We start from the raw sequence: 11,733 nt of genomic DNA, 5'->3' as shown, positions 1-11,733 counted from the left end.
ATTAGTCGCGGGCGTATGTGTTTACTACATTATTTATTATTTGTTGTGAACGTGGATAAAACGTTTGTGAATTCACCATAACTCAAGTGATTCGATTTAATAACCTGCCGTGACGTCACGAACACGCTGATTTTATTTGCTACCGCTTGGGGGCGGTAATGTGTAATTCCACAGCGTTACCAACCGACAATAAACGCCAAGAAGAATCAAAAAAGGCATTCTGCAAAAAAGCCGTGTAGTTGGAATAAATGTGAAGTAGTTTTCCAGATTTACAACCGACCGGAGGAGAAAACGCTCCATCTCAGACAGTTTCTGGTGCAAACATGGCGGAAGCTGGAGACGGAGCCGAGCAGCAGGCCAGCTATCAGGTCCAGGTCAGCGGCGCGGTAAGCTACAGTCTGCACGCTGCCTTAGGCTGGAACAAGCTCTTCATAGCGGGCCCAGATACGCCCAGCAGGGGAAGGAGCGAGTCTGAGGGGTCAGAAACGGTTTATTGAGACCAAAGAGCGGAGATACTGGTAGCTAACCGGACAACGGGGATAAACAGAAAGGCTAGCTTGGCTTAGCAGGCGGTCGGTTAGCCACAGGTTCTGCTTTCTATTGAGCGGTTTAGATGTTTAGCGATCATGGATGAAGCAAAAAATGTGCATTTCAGAGAGAGAAAAACAAAGCAATCATGCTCAAGCTGACCCTGCAGCCGCTGCAGCAAAACGCTAACAAATATCGCGAGATTGCAAAAATGAAAAAGGAAAATAAAAACTCAGACAAATCAACACGATGTAATTTATGCTTTTGTTTATTTTATCTGCTACACAGTCTCTAAATGTTTTGTCCATCCACGTTACCTTTAGCTTATTGATACTAGCTACGTGGTAAAGTTGTGTTGTAATCAAAGAGGGAGACATCGCGAGAGTTGCCTGGCCATTGGCGATTTTTGATTCATGAATACGATTAGTTGTTTTATGACCACAAGTTAAAAAAAAAAACCCCAGCTATAAAACATTTTATATGCAAAGATTATGTAAATTAATATTTTTTATTACTGACGTGTGGATAGATGAGTGAGCATAAGATAATATTTACTCTTGAGTCGACATTTCTGACTAAACATAATTGAATTCAGATTTGAGGCATCAAAAAAGGTGAGTATAAATGGTTAAATATTTTATAAAAAATAAGATTCAGCAACGCTGAGATACTGTTTAATAGATTCTCAAAGTTTCATAACCTTAAGTAAGAACAAGTGTCATGTTGTTGTTATCTAAACAACTGTTTCTCTTCTCAGGCGACACAGGAAACAGACAGTGACTCCACAGACGCCGTATCAGAACCAGGAACGTCAAAGGATGCAGGAGATCAGAAGTCTGTTGGCGAAGCTTCGCCCGTTGTGTCCGAGCACAAAGAGGACAGCAGCGGCGGTGAGAACGAGACAGAAAGTCAGGAAGCCAAAAATGACGAACTTAAAAACGATGAATCTTCTTCAGAGGCCGTTTCTCCTCGCGATGTGCTGAAAATGGTTTATGTTGACGAATCAGAGGAAAGCGAAGAAAAACCGGAGGAGAAAGAGGACAAGACGATGGAGGGAGCAGACRTCAGCGAGATGGACACCAAGACTGATCTGAAAGAGGACGAAAAACAGACAAACTATGAAATGGAGGAGGAAGAGGAGAACAGGAAGGAGGAAGAGGAGGAACAGGAGAACAAAAAAGAGGAAGAGGAGGAGAACAGGAAGGAGGAAGAAGAGGAGAACATGGAGGAGGAAGAGAGCAGGATGGAGGCGGAGGAAGAGGACAGCAGGACATCAGAGGAGAAATCGTCGTTTGCTGCTAAGCTGAGCGCGTCTGCAGCCGACGACCTTGACGAGATGATGGACATCGGGACGGTGGACCAGATGGAGCAGGAAGCTCTGATGAAGGAGGAGGATGAGGAGCAGGACCGCTCGCCTACAAACACAAACACAGGTACGCAGCATAGTTTTTCCATTCAATCTTGATATGGCCAAAAAAAAAAACCTCACCATGCATCAAAACTTTATCAAAAAATGGGAATTTTTGAGAAATTGCTGTGTTTCCATTAAGAAAATGTCTAATTGTGCAATTATGTGGTCAATGTAAAARCAATCAATAACAATAAACATCGTAATAGATATGCTATCAATATCGGTTGAAAATGCGTCTAATAAAATGTTCAACAATTTCACCAAACTCCGATCCAGAACCGCACAGCATTCTGGGAGATGTAGGCAGAGCACCATCTTGTGTGGCTATCTAAGCTAGGATGGTGGCATCAACTAAGCCTCTCTCTCTTTGGTTACCTAGCAACAAGCTGCTGAGCAACAAGCAGTTTCAAGTTCCTCAACTCTGGTTACCAAGCAACAACCTGCTGAGCAACTTGCACAGCAGCAGTTTCAGATTTTTTTCCATCTCTGGAGGAAACTGAGGGTAAAACAGGAAAGGCTGCATCTCGATTTGGCAGTATTTCAGATATTTAGAACAAAAACTATTCAATAATTATTGATATCGACTGATATGAAACGTTTATATGGTGAGATGTGTTCCAGCCCTAAACACGCCCTGAGAAAAACTGGATRTAAACGGTCAACATGCAGAGCAGCAGTGATGTGACTGAACGAGCAGCACGAAGGCGTGAAGGCATCACGGCTTCGATCCGTTTTCCTAAACGGTCCGGTCGGGGAGGCGTGAATTCGTAATCAAAAAGCAGACTTCGCTCCGCCTACAAACCTTCGGTTGAAGTGAMCTCTGGTTCGGTCTGAATGTGAACGCTCCAAAAGCAAGATGTGGGCTACAGCGCAGGGCATTAATGGACTCGGTTTGATTTGGGGCCAAAACTGCAACATTTGTTACACTTTTCAGGTTTGAGGCGGTGGATTAATGTCTTTGTTTTTATTTCCCCTCGTAGTTTCCACCTTGGAAGACGGAAACTCCGCTGAGGAAGAGGAGGAGGGAGCCGACGTGAAACCGTCAGCTTCAGATTTGATGCAGTCGAGCTCRTCTCCGTCTCCGTCAGCGGGAAGCACAGGTAGGCGAGCCGACRGCAGCGAGCAGCGCCGCTTCGGCTGCGAGGAACGGATCTGATGTAGCAAAGACCAAACGGCTCAGTGTTTGTCTTTATGGGTCTGGAACCATAATTCAGCTTTAAAAACAAAAAACCTTCGTCCAAAAATGAAATCTTCAAACACCAAAAATKAATCAACAAGTTAGTTTGAGCTCTTAAAATGTTATTTTAAAATTTCTCTCRTACTGGACCCGTTTTTGTCCTCCTGTGTCCAGGCAGAGACAGCTCCTCGCCTGCTGCCGTGGTCAACGGGATGAAAGTGGTGAAGTTGTCCTTCCCCAGATCAGACTCTGTAAGTCGCTCTTCGGACAAAAATATTTTTTTTTCAAAGCTAACTCTTTCTTCCTTCTGGTCGTCGTTGAAGTCTGAGTGTTTTTTGTTTTTTTTCCCTGAAGCTGGAGGGGCAGACAGAGACCGAAAACAGGAAGTCGTCTCCTTCGCCGCCTCTGGCCAAAGTGAAGGACGAGCCGGTGGACGAGGAATACGAACAGGCGCTGATTTCCTCCACGTCTACGGCCARCGTGAAGGACGAACCCGCCAAGGTGAGTTCACGCGTGAGTTCATCCAAAGAAAAAACAAAACTAATTAAACCAAACCACAATCAGACTTCAGTGTAAACGGTTTGAGACCCGCATGTGCAGGAGAAGAACGCAGCAGCGCTCTGTTTGTGGCTGTAAAGATGGCCGCCACGATGGATGGATTTTAAAGTTATTCAGTAACGAGCTGAAAGTATCGTCTCCAGATCAGAAGCAGATGAAGGAAGCTGATATAAAGTCTGAGTTTTTTTGTTTTTGTTTTTTTTTTTTTTTAGAATTGGCGTTTCAGTTAAGGAAATTTATTTTAAAAATGTCAAATTGCTCAATTTTATGGTCAACGGAAAAGCATCTCCTTTTAAAACAATCAGATACAATTTAGTTCCACATATGGAAGCAGAACAGATCAGACTTTATCGCTTGAAATGATCRGACTGTTCAGATCGCCGTGAAAAAGTCGGCTTTGGGTGGCATTCGCCTGCTGCAGCACCGCAGCTGTCATGTGTGAAAGCTGCTGTGCTGCAGCTGCTGGATGCATCCCAGCTGCAGTACAGCAGCTGGGATGCTGCAGCTGCTGGATGCATGCCAGCTGCAGCACCTGAATCCAACGAGCAGCTCGTTATCAGGGCTCTGCTGCAGCTGGGAAAAGCTGCTGCTCTGCAGGACTTGGACTCCTCTGGGTCTGAGGACGGTCTGCACTTCACTGGGCTAAAACACAGGAAGTCAAAGTTTTACCAGGAAAAAACCCTCAATACTGAACTGGGATTCAGAACCTGGAGGCTAGACGGCTTAAAAAATATGTATCTTTTAACTATTTATGCTAAAGAAGAATGGTTGCAGTCTATTCGTAGAGACGTTTGACTCGGAGTTGAGGTTAAAGGTCACAGAGTGATGGAGGCCCTTATGAGAAGGAGAAGAAAATAGGCTGATGTCCCAGCTGTTGGAAGATGTTCTGAAATCCTGCAGGCCTAGTCAAAGTCACTGAACTAATCCGACCTTAACACCGTGATTTAAAAACATTAACAGATGTTTGTTCTTTTCAAGTCAGTGAAAAAATCTTCAGTAAAATCCTTCAGAGAAACATTTATCCAGATAAAACTAAATCGATGTTGACTTTCTGCTTTGTGAATTTTAAAAACATAAATMTAAATTTGAAAAAAATAAAAACAAAAATGGAGCATATGACTGAGTATTTGGGCCATCTTAGATAAATATTGCATGGAACAAATTTCCAACATAAAACGTAAATATTTCTAGATTAATTTCATATTTATAGGAAAAAAATCTGGTAATTCTCTGAAAATTATAATTTTCCATGACTAGAGGCATAMATTTGCAATATTAGAACAAAATTATTATTATTGTTTGACTGAAGTGGCAAATTTAGGAGATGCAGAAAATATCCGTTCTGTTTCCAGGATCGGAACCAGACAGGATGCAGATATTTYAGAAAATATCTTGGTTTTTATTGTTAAAAATAACAATATTTATTAAATGTTCCATGATTTAAATGTTCCTTTAATCATGGAACATTTTCTTATTAGGTCTTTTCACTGTGAGAATATTCAGCTTTTTCTATTGGGKTTTTTTTAAATAACATTTTTGGAGAAAATTTATTTCCTTCTTTGTGGATTCATTATTATTGCTTTGGCTGCAATGACCCCAATACTCTAGTGTTTTTTTTTGTTTGGCACGATTAAAATACAGATCAAAGATCTTATAAAAAATAATAATACAGGAAAAGGAAAAAGCCCAATGCAGTTATGTAATCTTTCTCTCAAATAATCTAGAAAAATAACATAATTCACCAGCTAATCATGGATTTAAGAAGACAGTCAGAGAAAACGGAAAAAATAAAAACGTTCATACTCTGTCTGCTACTTATGCATTTTGCTGCTGCTTTGATCCAAAACCAATAATTCGGTTGCCATCGCAGCCCAGCTGCTGAGAAGGAAGATGGCGTCTGGTGTTTGTGACGTCGTCTCCGGTTCCTCTTGTCGACAGGACGACCTGCGGATCGGCTCGGTCTTCTCCGTGTCTCCGTCCGGAGAAACGCTGCCGTGCGTCAACCCGTCCTCCGTCCACATGTCCTGCTCCAACTGCAGGAAGAACCTGATGAAAGGACAGACGGCGTTCCAGAGGAAGGGTTCGCCGGCGCTCTTCTGCTCCACCTCCTGCCTCTCCGCGTCGCTGCCCTCCTCCAAAGGAGCCACCAAGTCCTGCGTCTTCTGCCAAAAGTAACGACACGCTGCCAAAAACCTGATCCTCACTTTTCTAAAGAGAGGAGCTACAAACGACAGAAAATATTTCAGAAAGTGCTTTTTATCTCAATCTGTGGATTATATGATGGAATATTAGGACCAAAATATGAGAATAGTCATAATATTAGAATAAAGATGCCAATGTTGCCAGAAAAGGTATTAAAATTAAGTTGTTTTAATGAAAAAAGCAAAAATCAGTTTTCTTAGTTTGCTCAATTGTTTCAAAGTTCTGCAGCTGATGATAATTTCATGCTAATGTGCTAAAAGATGAAATATTTAGATTATCTGTAAAACTTACAACAAAGTATAACTTCAGAACATTTCTGATTTAAATGTTATTTTTCATGTTGAAGTTTCCCTAAAATGACGATTTTGTTCCAGCATTATTTTCTTGTAATATTATGATTATCAAATCATTTATCGATTTATCGCGATAAATTTCTCACAAGATATTGATTCACCACTGTCACAATAAATTCCCATTAACTAAAAAACTAAAACTATCCATATTGTTGGGATTGTTGGTTTTAATATTTTGCTCCACTGTTAATTCAGTTAAAATGTATCAAAAGATTTGAAAATATGATTAAATGATGTTTAGTGACAGAAATCACATTTTTATGACTTGTGTCCTAAAGAGACATTTTATAAACGGGAATGTTTATCAAGAGCACTGTTTGTTTGTGGGGCTAAAATGACCTAAAAAGTTGTAATAAACAGTTGGCATCACTTTTATTTTTATCACAGAATGTAATAATTATGAACTTTAAGTCCAAATTTGATTCTCGTAACTGAAAGTGAAAAAAATCTTGGCCTGGTCCTGATATTCTGTCACAGACGTGACTTGAATTAAAAGTCAGTTAAACAGAAGCTTTAAACAAGATGGCCGCCGTGGGCCGCTGACACTGGAAACACCAGGAGGGGAAAAATCCAGATTTTCCAAATCTGTTTTTAGTGAATAAGGTGGTTTTATCGCCACGCCGCCCTCTGAGCCAATCGGGTCTCGATCGGCTCTGAGACGCGGCTGCGCTGCTCTCCTCCAGGTCGATCCTCCGGACCCAGGATGCGGTTCTGGCTCCAGACGCCAACGGCGCCATGAAGGAGTTCTGCAGCCAGAACTGCGTCACTTCCTTCAACTACAAGAAACACACGCAGAGCATCCGCGCCGCCGCCGCGCCGTGCAAAGCGCCGCAGACGCAGTCGCTCTGCAGCATGTGCTCCAGATTCAGCACCGTGAGTTCAGCGGACCAGAACCCGGTTCTACCGGCTCGCCGCTGTGAAGCTACATTTTTCTGCTCTCTCCGCAGAGCAAACACGAGGTGATCCTGCGCGGCACCGTCCACAAGATGTGCAGCGACGCGTGCTTCAACCGCTTCCGCACCGTCAACAACCTGACGATGGCGGGCTGCGCCAGCTGCGGCTCGTTCTGCCAGAGCAAACCCGTCATGCTGAAGCTGGAGGACAGCAGCAAGACGCTCTGCAACATGGACTGCCTGGCCAAATACAAGGAGGTACCTGAACGCCTCGCCGCTGCCTGACCCGCCGACACGAGTTTCACTCCACTTCCTACTGCAGACACTTCACTACAAATAAAATATTAACTTGCAAGTAACTTTTCAGCAAGAAATAGGAGACTGGTTAAGTAAATAATTGATCAAAAAACGGTTCTAGGTTCACAGATGATTTCACTTATAACTTGACATTTTTCCCAGTAGAACTGGTGTTTTATCAATATTAACAAATTGTTGACCTGAAACTAGTTCCTACGCTGCAAAAACACAAAATCTTACTAAGTATTTTTAGTCTGGTTTCTAGTTATTACACTTAGACAAAACTAACTTACAAGTACATTTCTTAATAATTCTTAATGTTGATAAAAAACTATTTTCACTGTCATGTTATTTACTTCCAACATGGGAAAAATGTGTAGCTGGTGAAATAATCTTAGTGAAACTAGTACTTTTTAAAATCTATAAGGATGTATTTACTTGAAATAAGATCTGATATCTTGCTGAAAAGTTGATCATAAGTTAGTTTTTTGTCTTATTTTAAGAGTACTTGGATATTTTCTCTAAGATCTACACCCAAAACACTTGATAAGATTTTTTTCCCAGAAATTTTAGCACTAAAACTTCTGAGGCACTAGACGAACTGATCAACAAATTTGATGTGTATCGATTTTAATGATGACACTTAATTGGATTTTTCTTACTCTGGTTGACGGTGATGTTTGATGTTTGACGTTTTCATGATGTAAAGCACCAAGAACTGCCTCAGTGCTGAAATAAACTTGACTGCTTTTCGTTTGTTGCCAGAAAACGAAGGTGATTCTGCCGTGCACCATGTGCCGCGCGCCTCACATGCTCCCCCAGATGTTCAGCAACAAAAACAGCGACGAGTCGGTCAACATGTTCTGCAGCAACAGCTGCCTGATGGCGTTTAAGGTCCAGAGCGTCAGCTCTTCAGGTGTGGCTGCACACGTTTCCTTCCGCTGGACGTCAAAGCAGGGAGATGAAAACTCTGCAGAGTTATCTTTGATTCTCTGTGACGTTAAAACGTCAATATTCTGGGATTCTCCCAAACTGGATGTTATTCCTGTAGATGGTGAATGTTTCCGTTTCCTTACACTCTGATGTTTCTTTCTGCTGAGATATTTTATGATCAGTTGAGATTGAAAAGCAGCTGATTTACGTTAACGAGACAGTTTATTTATTTAGGTAATTTTTAATCTTTACATAAACAAGTAAAAAAAAGACGAAACCAACACAGAAATGGATAAACGATATTTAAATTTCTGCCAATTGCAAGAACACGAAGCAAACTATTTGTACCTCCACTTTTTTTTATACATTTAGTTCTTATTTTGTTCAATGTTGCAATAGTTTGACATGTTAGTTCTTCCATTATCATCAAGTGTGAAGCAGCTGGAAACACGTGAGACAAACAGTTTTATAGATGGAGTGGATGGACTGAACAGAGATCACAACGTTCCTAATATTCCATCAGCTTCTTTTGTGACTGAACTTTTATATTTTAGTAACGTTTCGGTTCGAACGTTCCTCTGCAGGAGCTCGGTTAAACTGTGACAACTGTGGGAAGAACACGGTTCCTTCGTACCACCTGGCCATGTCGGACACCTCCATCAGGAACTTCTGCAGCATGCCGTGCGTCATGACGTTCCAGGTAGAGACGCCGCGACGCAGCCGCTTCATTCGCTCTGCAGGCGAAACCCTAACATTGTTTCTGTTCCACAGGAGAAGTTCAAGAAGAGCCAGCCGCAGCTGAACGTTTTCACCAAGCTGCCGGTGGGGTCGGCCCAGACCCAGACCGCCACGCCGACGCAGCTGGTCGACGCGCTGAAGCTCAACTGCTTCCAGTGCAGCCAGGTGGTCACCTCCAAACCGGAGCTCATCCAGATGAAGGTAGCAGGAAACGAGACGCCACGCTTTACTAAACCTTTGATGACGAATTTTGTATTTTTTTTACATTAAAAAGTTGAAAGTTTCCACCAAAAAGTCGTTAATTGAGATTACATTTCTCCTTGAAACTCAGAAATTTTCAAGTTTTTTGTAGAAAATTTCAGAGATGACTCAAAATTAGATATTTTTTTATTTTTTTTGCTGGAAATTTTCCAGTGACCTAATACTCCATGGTAGATTTTAGCATGTTTGCTGTATTGAAAGAAAAGCATCTAGTTTTGAGTTTCGTTTCGACTCGACTGAACATGATCCGGGCCGCTTTCTTTCAAATTCTATTTAGCCAAGTTTAATCAATCATTTCAGTAAAAGTCTATGAATATTCATGGTTTCACCTTTTGGCACAGCTTGGCTATCAAAAGACAAATACTTTGCATTTCCTATTGTAAGAAACTTACAAATTAAAGTGTCCATCTGCATCTACAGGCCACATTTGTATTATTTTAAGATGCACTCTGGACCCCCTGATCCAAACGGATAAATGATCCCAGAGTCGGGTTTTCTCCCTCCGGAGTGATTGTTCCCATGTTTCTCCAGGATAAAATCATTTTCCTGTGCGGTTCCGACTGTTCGATGGAGTACAAGAAGGCCAACGCCGTGATGAGTCTGTGTGAATACTGCAAGATCGAAAAGATCACCAGAGAGGCCAAGAGGATCAACAACAAGGACTGCTACTTCTGCAGCGACGGTGAGCGCAGCGGCTCCACCGACATGGGGAAATGCGCAGAAAACAAAATGTTGGAAAAATATCAGGGCTTTTATCCTCTTTCTAGTTTCGAATGTACAACAACGCAGCAATACAACCATTTAGTTTGACTCATTTTAGTTTAAATCATGTAACTTGTCACTTTATAATCTGAACTTTAACATTTTTTCTCATTTAAATTCAGGTTTTTTACTTCCTGACTGAATGCTGACTCATTTTAAAAATGTGCAAAGGGAAATTTCGTAATTTTTTTTATTTTGGTCCTGAGGGGTTTGGTTGCCTGATTCCTGTTTGGTCATGTGATGGTGATGCAGAACAGGATTGTGGGATGTTTAACTTGAGCAGAGGAGCTTGAAGAATATCAGCAGCGAAGTGGATTTTTACACATTGTGGGAAATGTTGGAGAAATGTACGTAGATAATATCGATCGAGTTTTAATATCAACCCATATTTTCACATCAGTTCATCTCCCAATTAAAACTTTGACAAATGAATTGTAACTTTTCAGCACAATACAGGAGCTTGTTTTCAGTCAATTACTGAATTTTCATAAACGTTTCACTAACGAGTTTTTCCATATTATTAGTGAAACAGTCTGAAAGTAGCAATTTTTATCCACATTCGAGAATTAGTGACTTTAAACAAGCTGAAAAGTTTCTCATAACTTGGTTTTGTCTTATTTCAAGTGTACTGAGATATTTGCACCAGAAATATTTCGTTTTTTGCAGTGAATGACACTCTACCAACACTACACTGCAAAAACCACAACATTTTACCAAATGTACTTTTCAGCAATGACCGTATTAGTCAATAAATCCTTAATGTTGATTTTAAAAATGTCTACTTCCACTGGCAGATTATATTGAGACATTTTTCTCATGTTGGAAGTGAAATAATGCTCCATTGGAACGAGCAGTGAGATCAACGTTAGGGAAATGTTAAACGAGCTCGTATTTCTGCTGAGATGTTTCTTCTAAGTTAGTTTTGTCTTAGTTAAAGCGCACTTGGATATTTGAACCAGAAACTGTTCAGAAATTGTATTATTTTGATGCAGAACCGCGTTCTGTTCCCGTTTCCAGGCTGTAAGCTCCTCTTCAGACACGAGCTGAGTAAGAACTGGGGGAAGCACTGCCAGTCCTGCGTCTACTGCCACTGCGTGTCCAAGAAGCTGGTGACGGCCCAGTACGGCGGCTCCATCGAGGAGTTCTGCTCCGAGGAGTGCCGCTCCAAATACACCATGCTGTTCTGCCACGTAAGCCGCCGCGATCCGCGCGCCGAAGCCTCCGTTTGCTTTCAGTGACGATGCTGTAACTGCGCCCCCTGCAGGTAGCAAAGTGCGACAGCTGCGGGCGTAAAGGGAAGCTGAAGCAGAGCCTGCCGCTGCTTGGGGAGGTCAAACATTTCTGTGGCATCAGCTGTCTGCTCAAGTTCTGCTGCGATAGGGCGGCGGCCCAGGGCGAAGTCAGCAAAGGTCCAAACCACTTTTACCTTTATTCCACATTTACTGAGCATGAAAATGTTGTTAAAAAATATTAAACAATTAGTCATTCATTATTTTGTTGCTTAATCAGATAAAAAATGCCAGTTTTTCTTGATCCTTTTTATACTAGAAATGCATTAAAAGATGCAAATAATAAAATTCTCGTTAAAATAAGGAAACATTAACAGCATTTGTGTATATA

At 41.6% G+C, this 11,733-nt stretch overlaps 1 protein-coding gene across 1 annotated transcript in view; it reads left to right on the top strand.

Annotated features, from left to right (window-relative positions):
- The first annotated feature begins 1,750 nt into the window (after nucleotides 1-1,750).
- Nucleotides 1,751-11,733, top strand: part of zmym4.1 (zinc finger MYM-type containing 4, tandem duplicate 1) — a 23,427-nt gene continuing 13,444 nt past the window's right edge. The window contains exons 1-13 of the mRNA XM_017307517.1: nucleotides 1,751-1,961; nucleotides 2,920-3,039; nucleotides 3,291-3,367; nucleotides 3,471-3,617; nucleotides 5,613-5,845; nucleotides 6,913-7,102; nucleotides 7,177-7,380; nucleotides 8,185-8,335; nucleotides 8,937-9,052; nucleotides 9,124-9,291; nucleotides 9,883-10,033; nucleotides 11,131-11,303; nucleotides 11,378-11,522. Coding sequence (XP_017163006.1) covers nucleotides 1,751-1,961; nucleotides 2,920-3,039; nucleotides 3,291-3,367; nucleotides 3,471-3,617; nucleotides 5,613-5,845; nucleotides 6,913-7,102; nucleotides 7,177-7,380; nucleotides 8,185-8,335; nucleotides 8,937-9,052; nucleotides 9,124-9,291; nucleotides 9,883-10,033; nucleotides 11,131-11,303; nucleotides 11,378-11,522 — 2,086 coding nt within the window. The remainder of the gene's footprint in view (nucleotides 1,962-2,919; nucleotides 3,040-3,290; nucleotides 3,368-3,470; nucleotides 3,618-5,612; nucleotides 5,846-6,912; nucleotides 7,103-7,176; nucleotides 7,381-8,184; nucleotides 8,336-8,936; nucleotides 9,053-9,123; nucleotides 9,292-9,882; nucleotides 10,034-11,130; nucleotides 11,304-11,377; nucleotides 11,523-11,733) is intronic.

The sequence above is a fragment of the Poecilia reticulata genome, linkage group LG11 (genome assembly GCF_000633615.1).
Source record: "Poecilia reticulata strain Guanapo linkage group LG11, Guppy_female_1.0+MT, whole genome shotgun sequence".
Taxonomy (NCBI): domain Eukaryota; kingdom Metazoa; phylum Chordata; class Actinopteri; order Cyprinodontiformes; family Poeciliidae; genus Poecilia; species Poecilia reticulata.
Note: the sequence above shows the minus strand (reverse complement) of the source record. Positions and strands in the feature narration are given on the sequence as shown.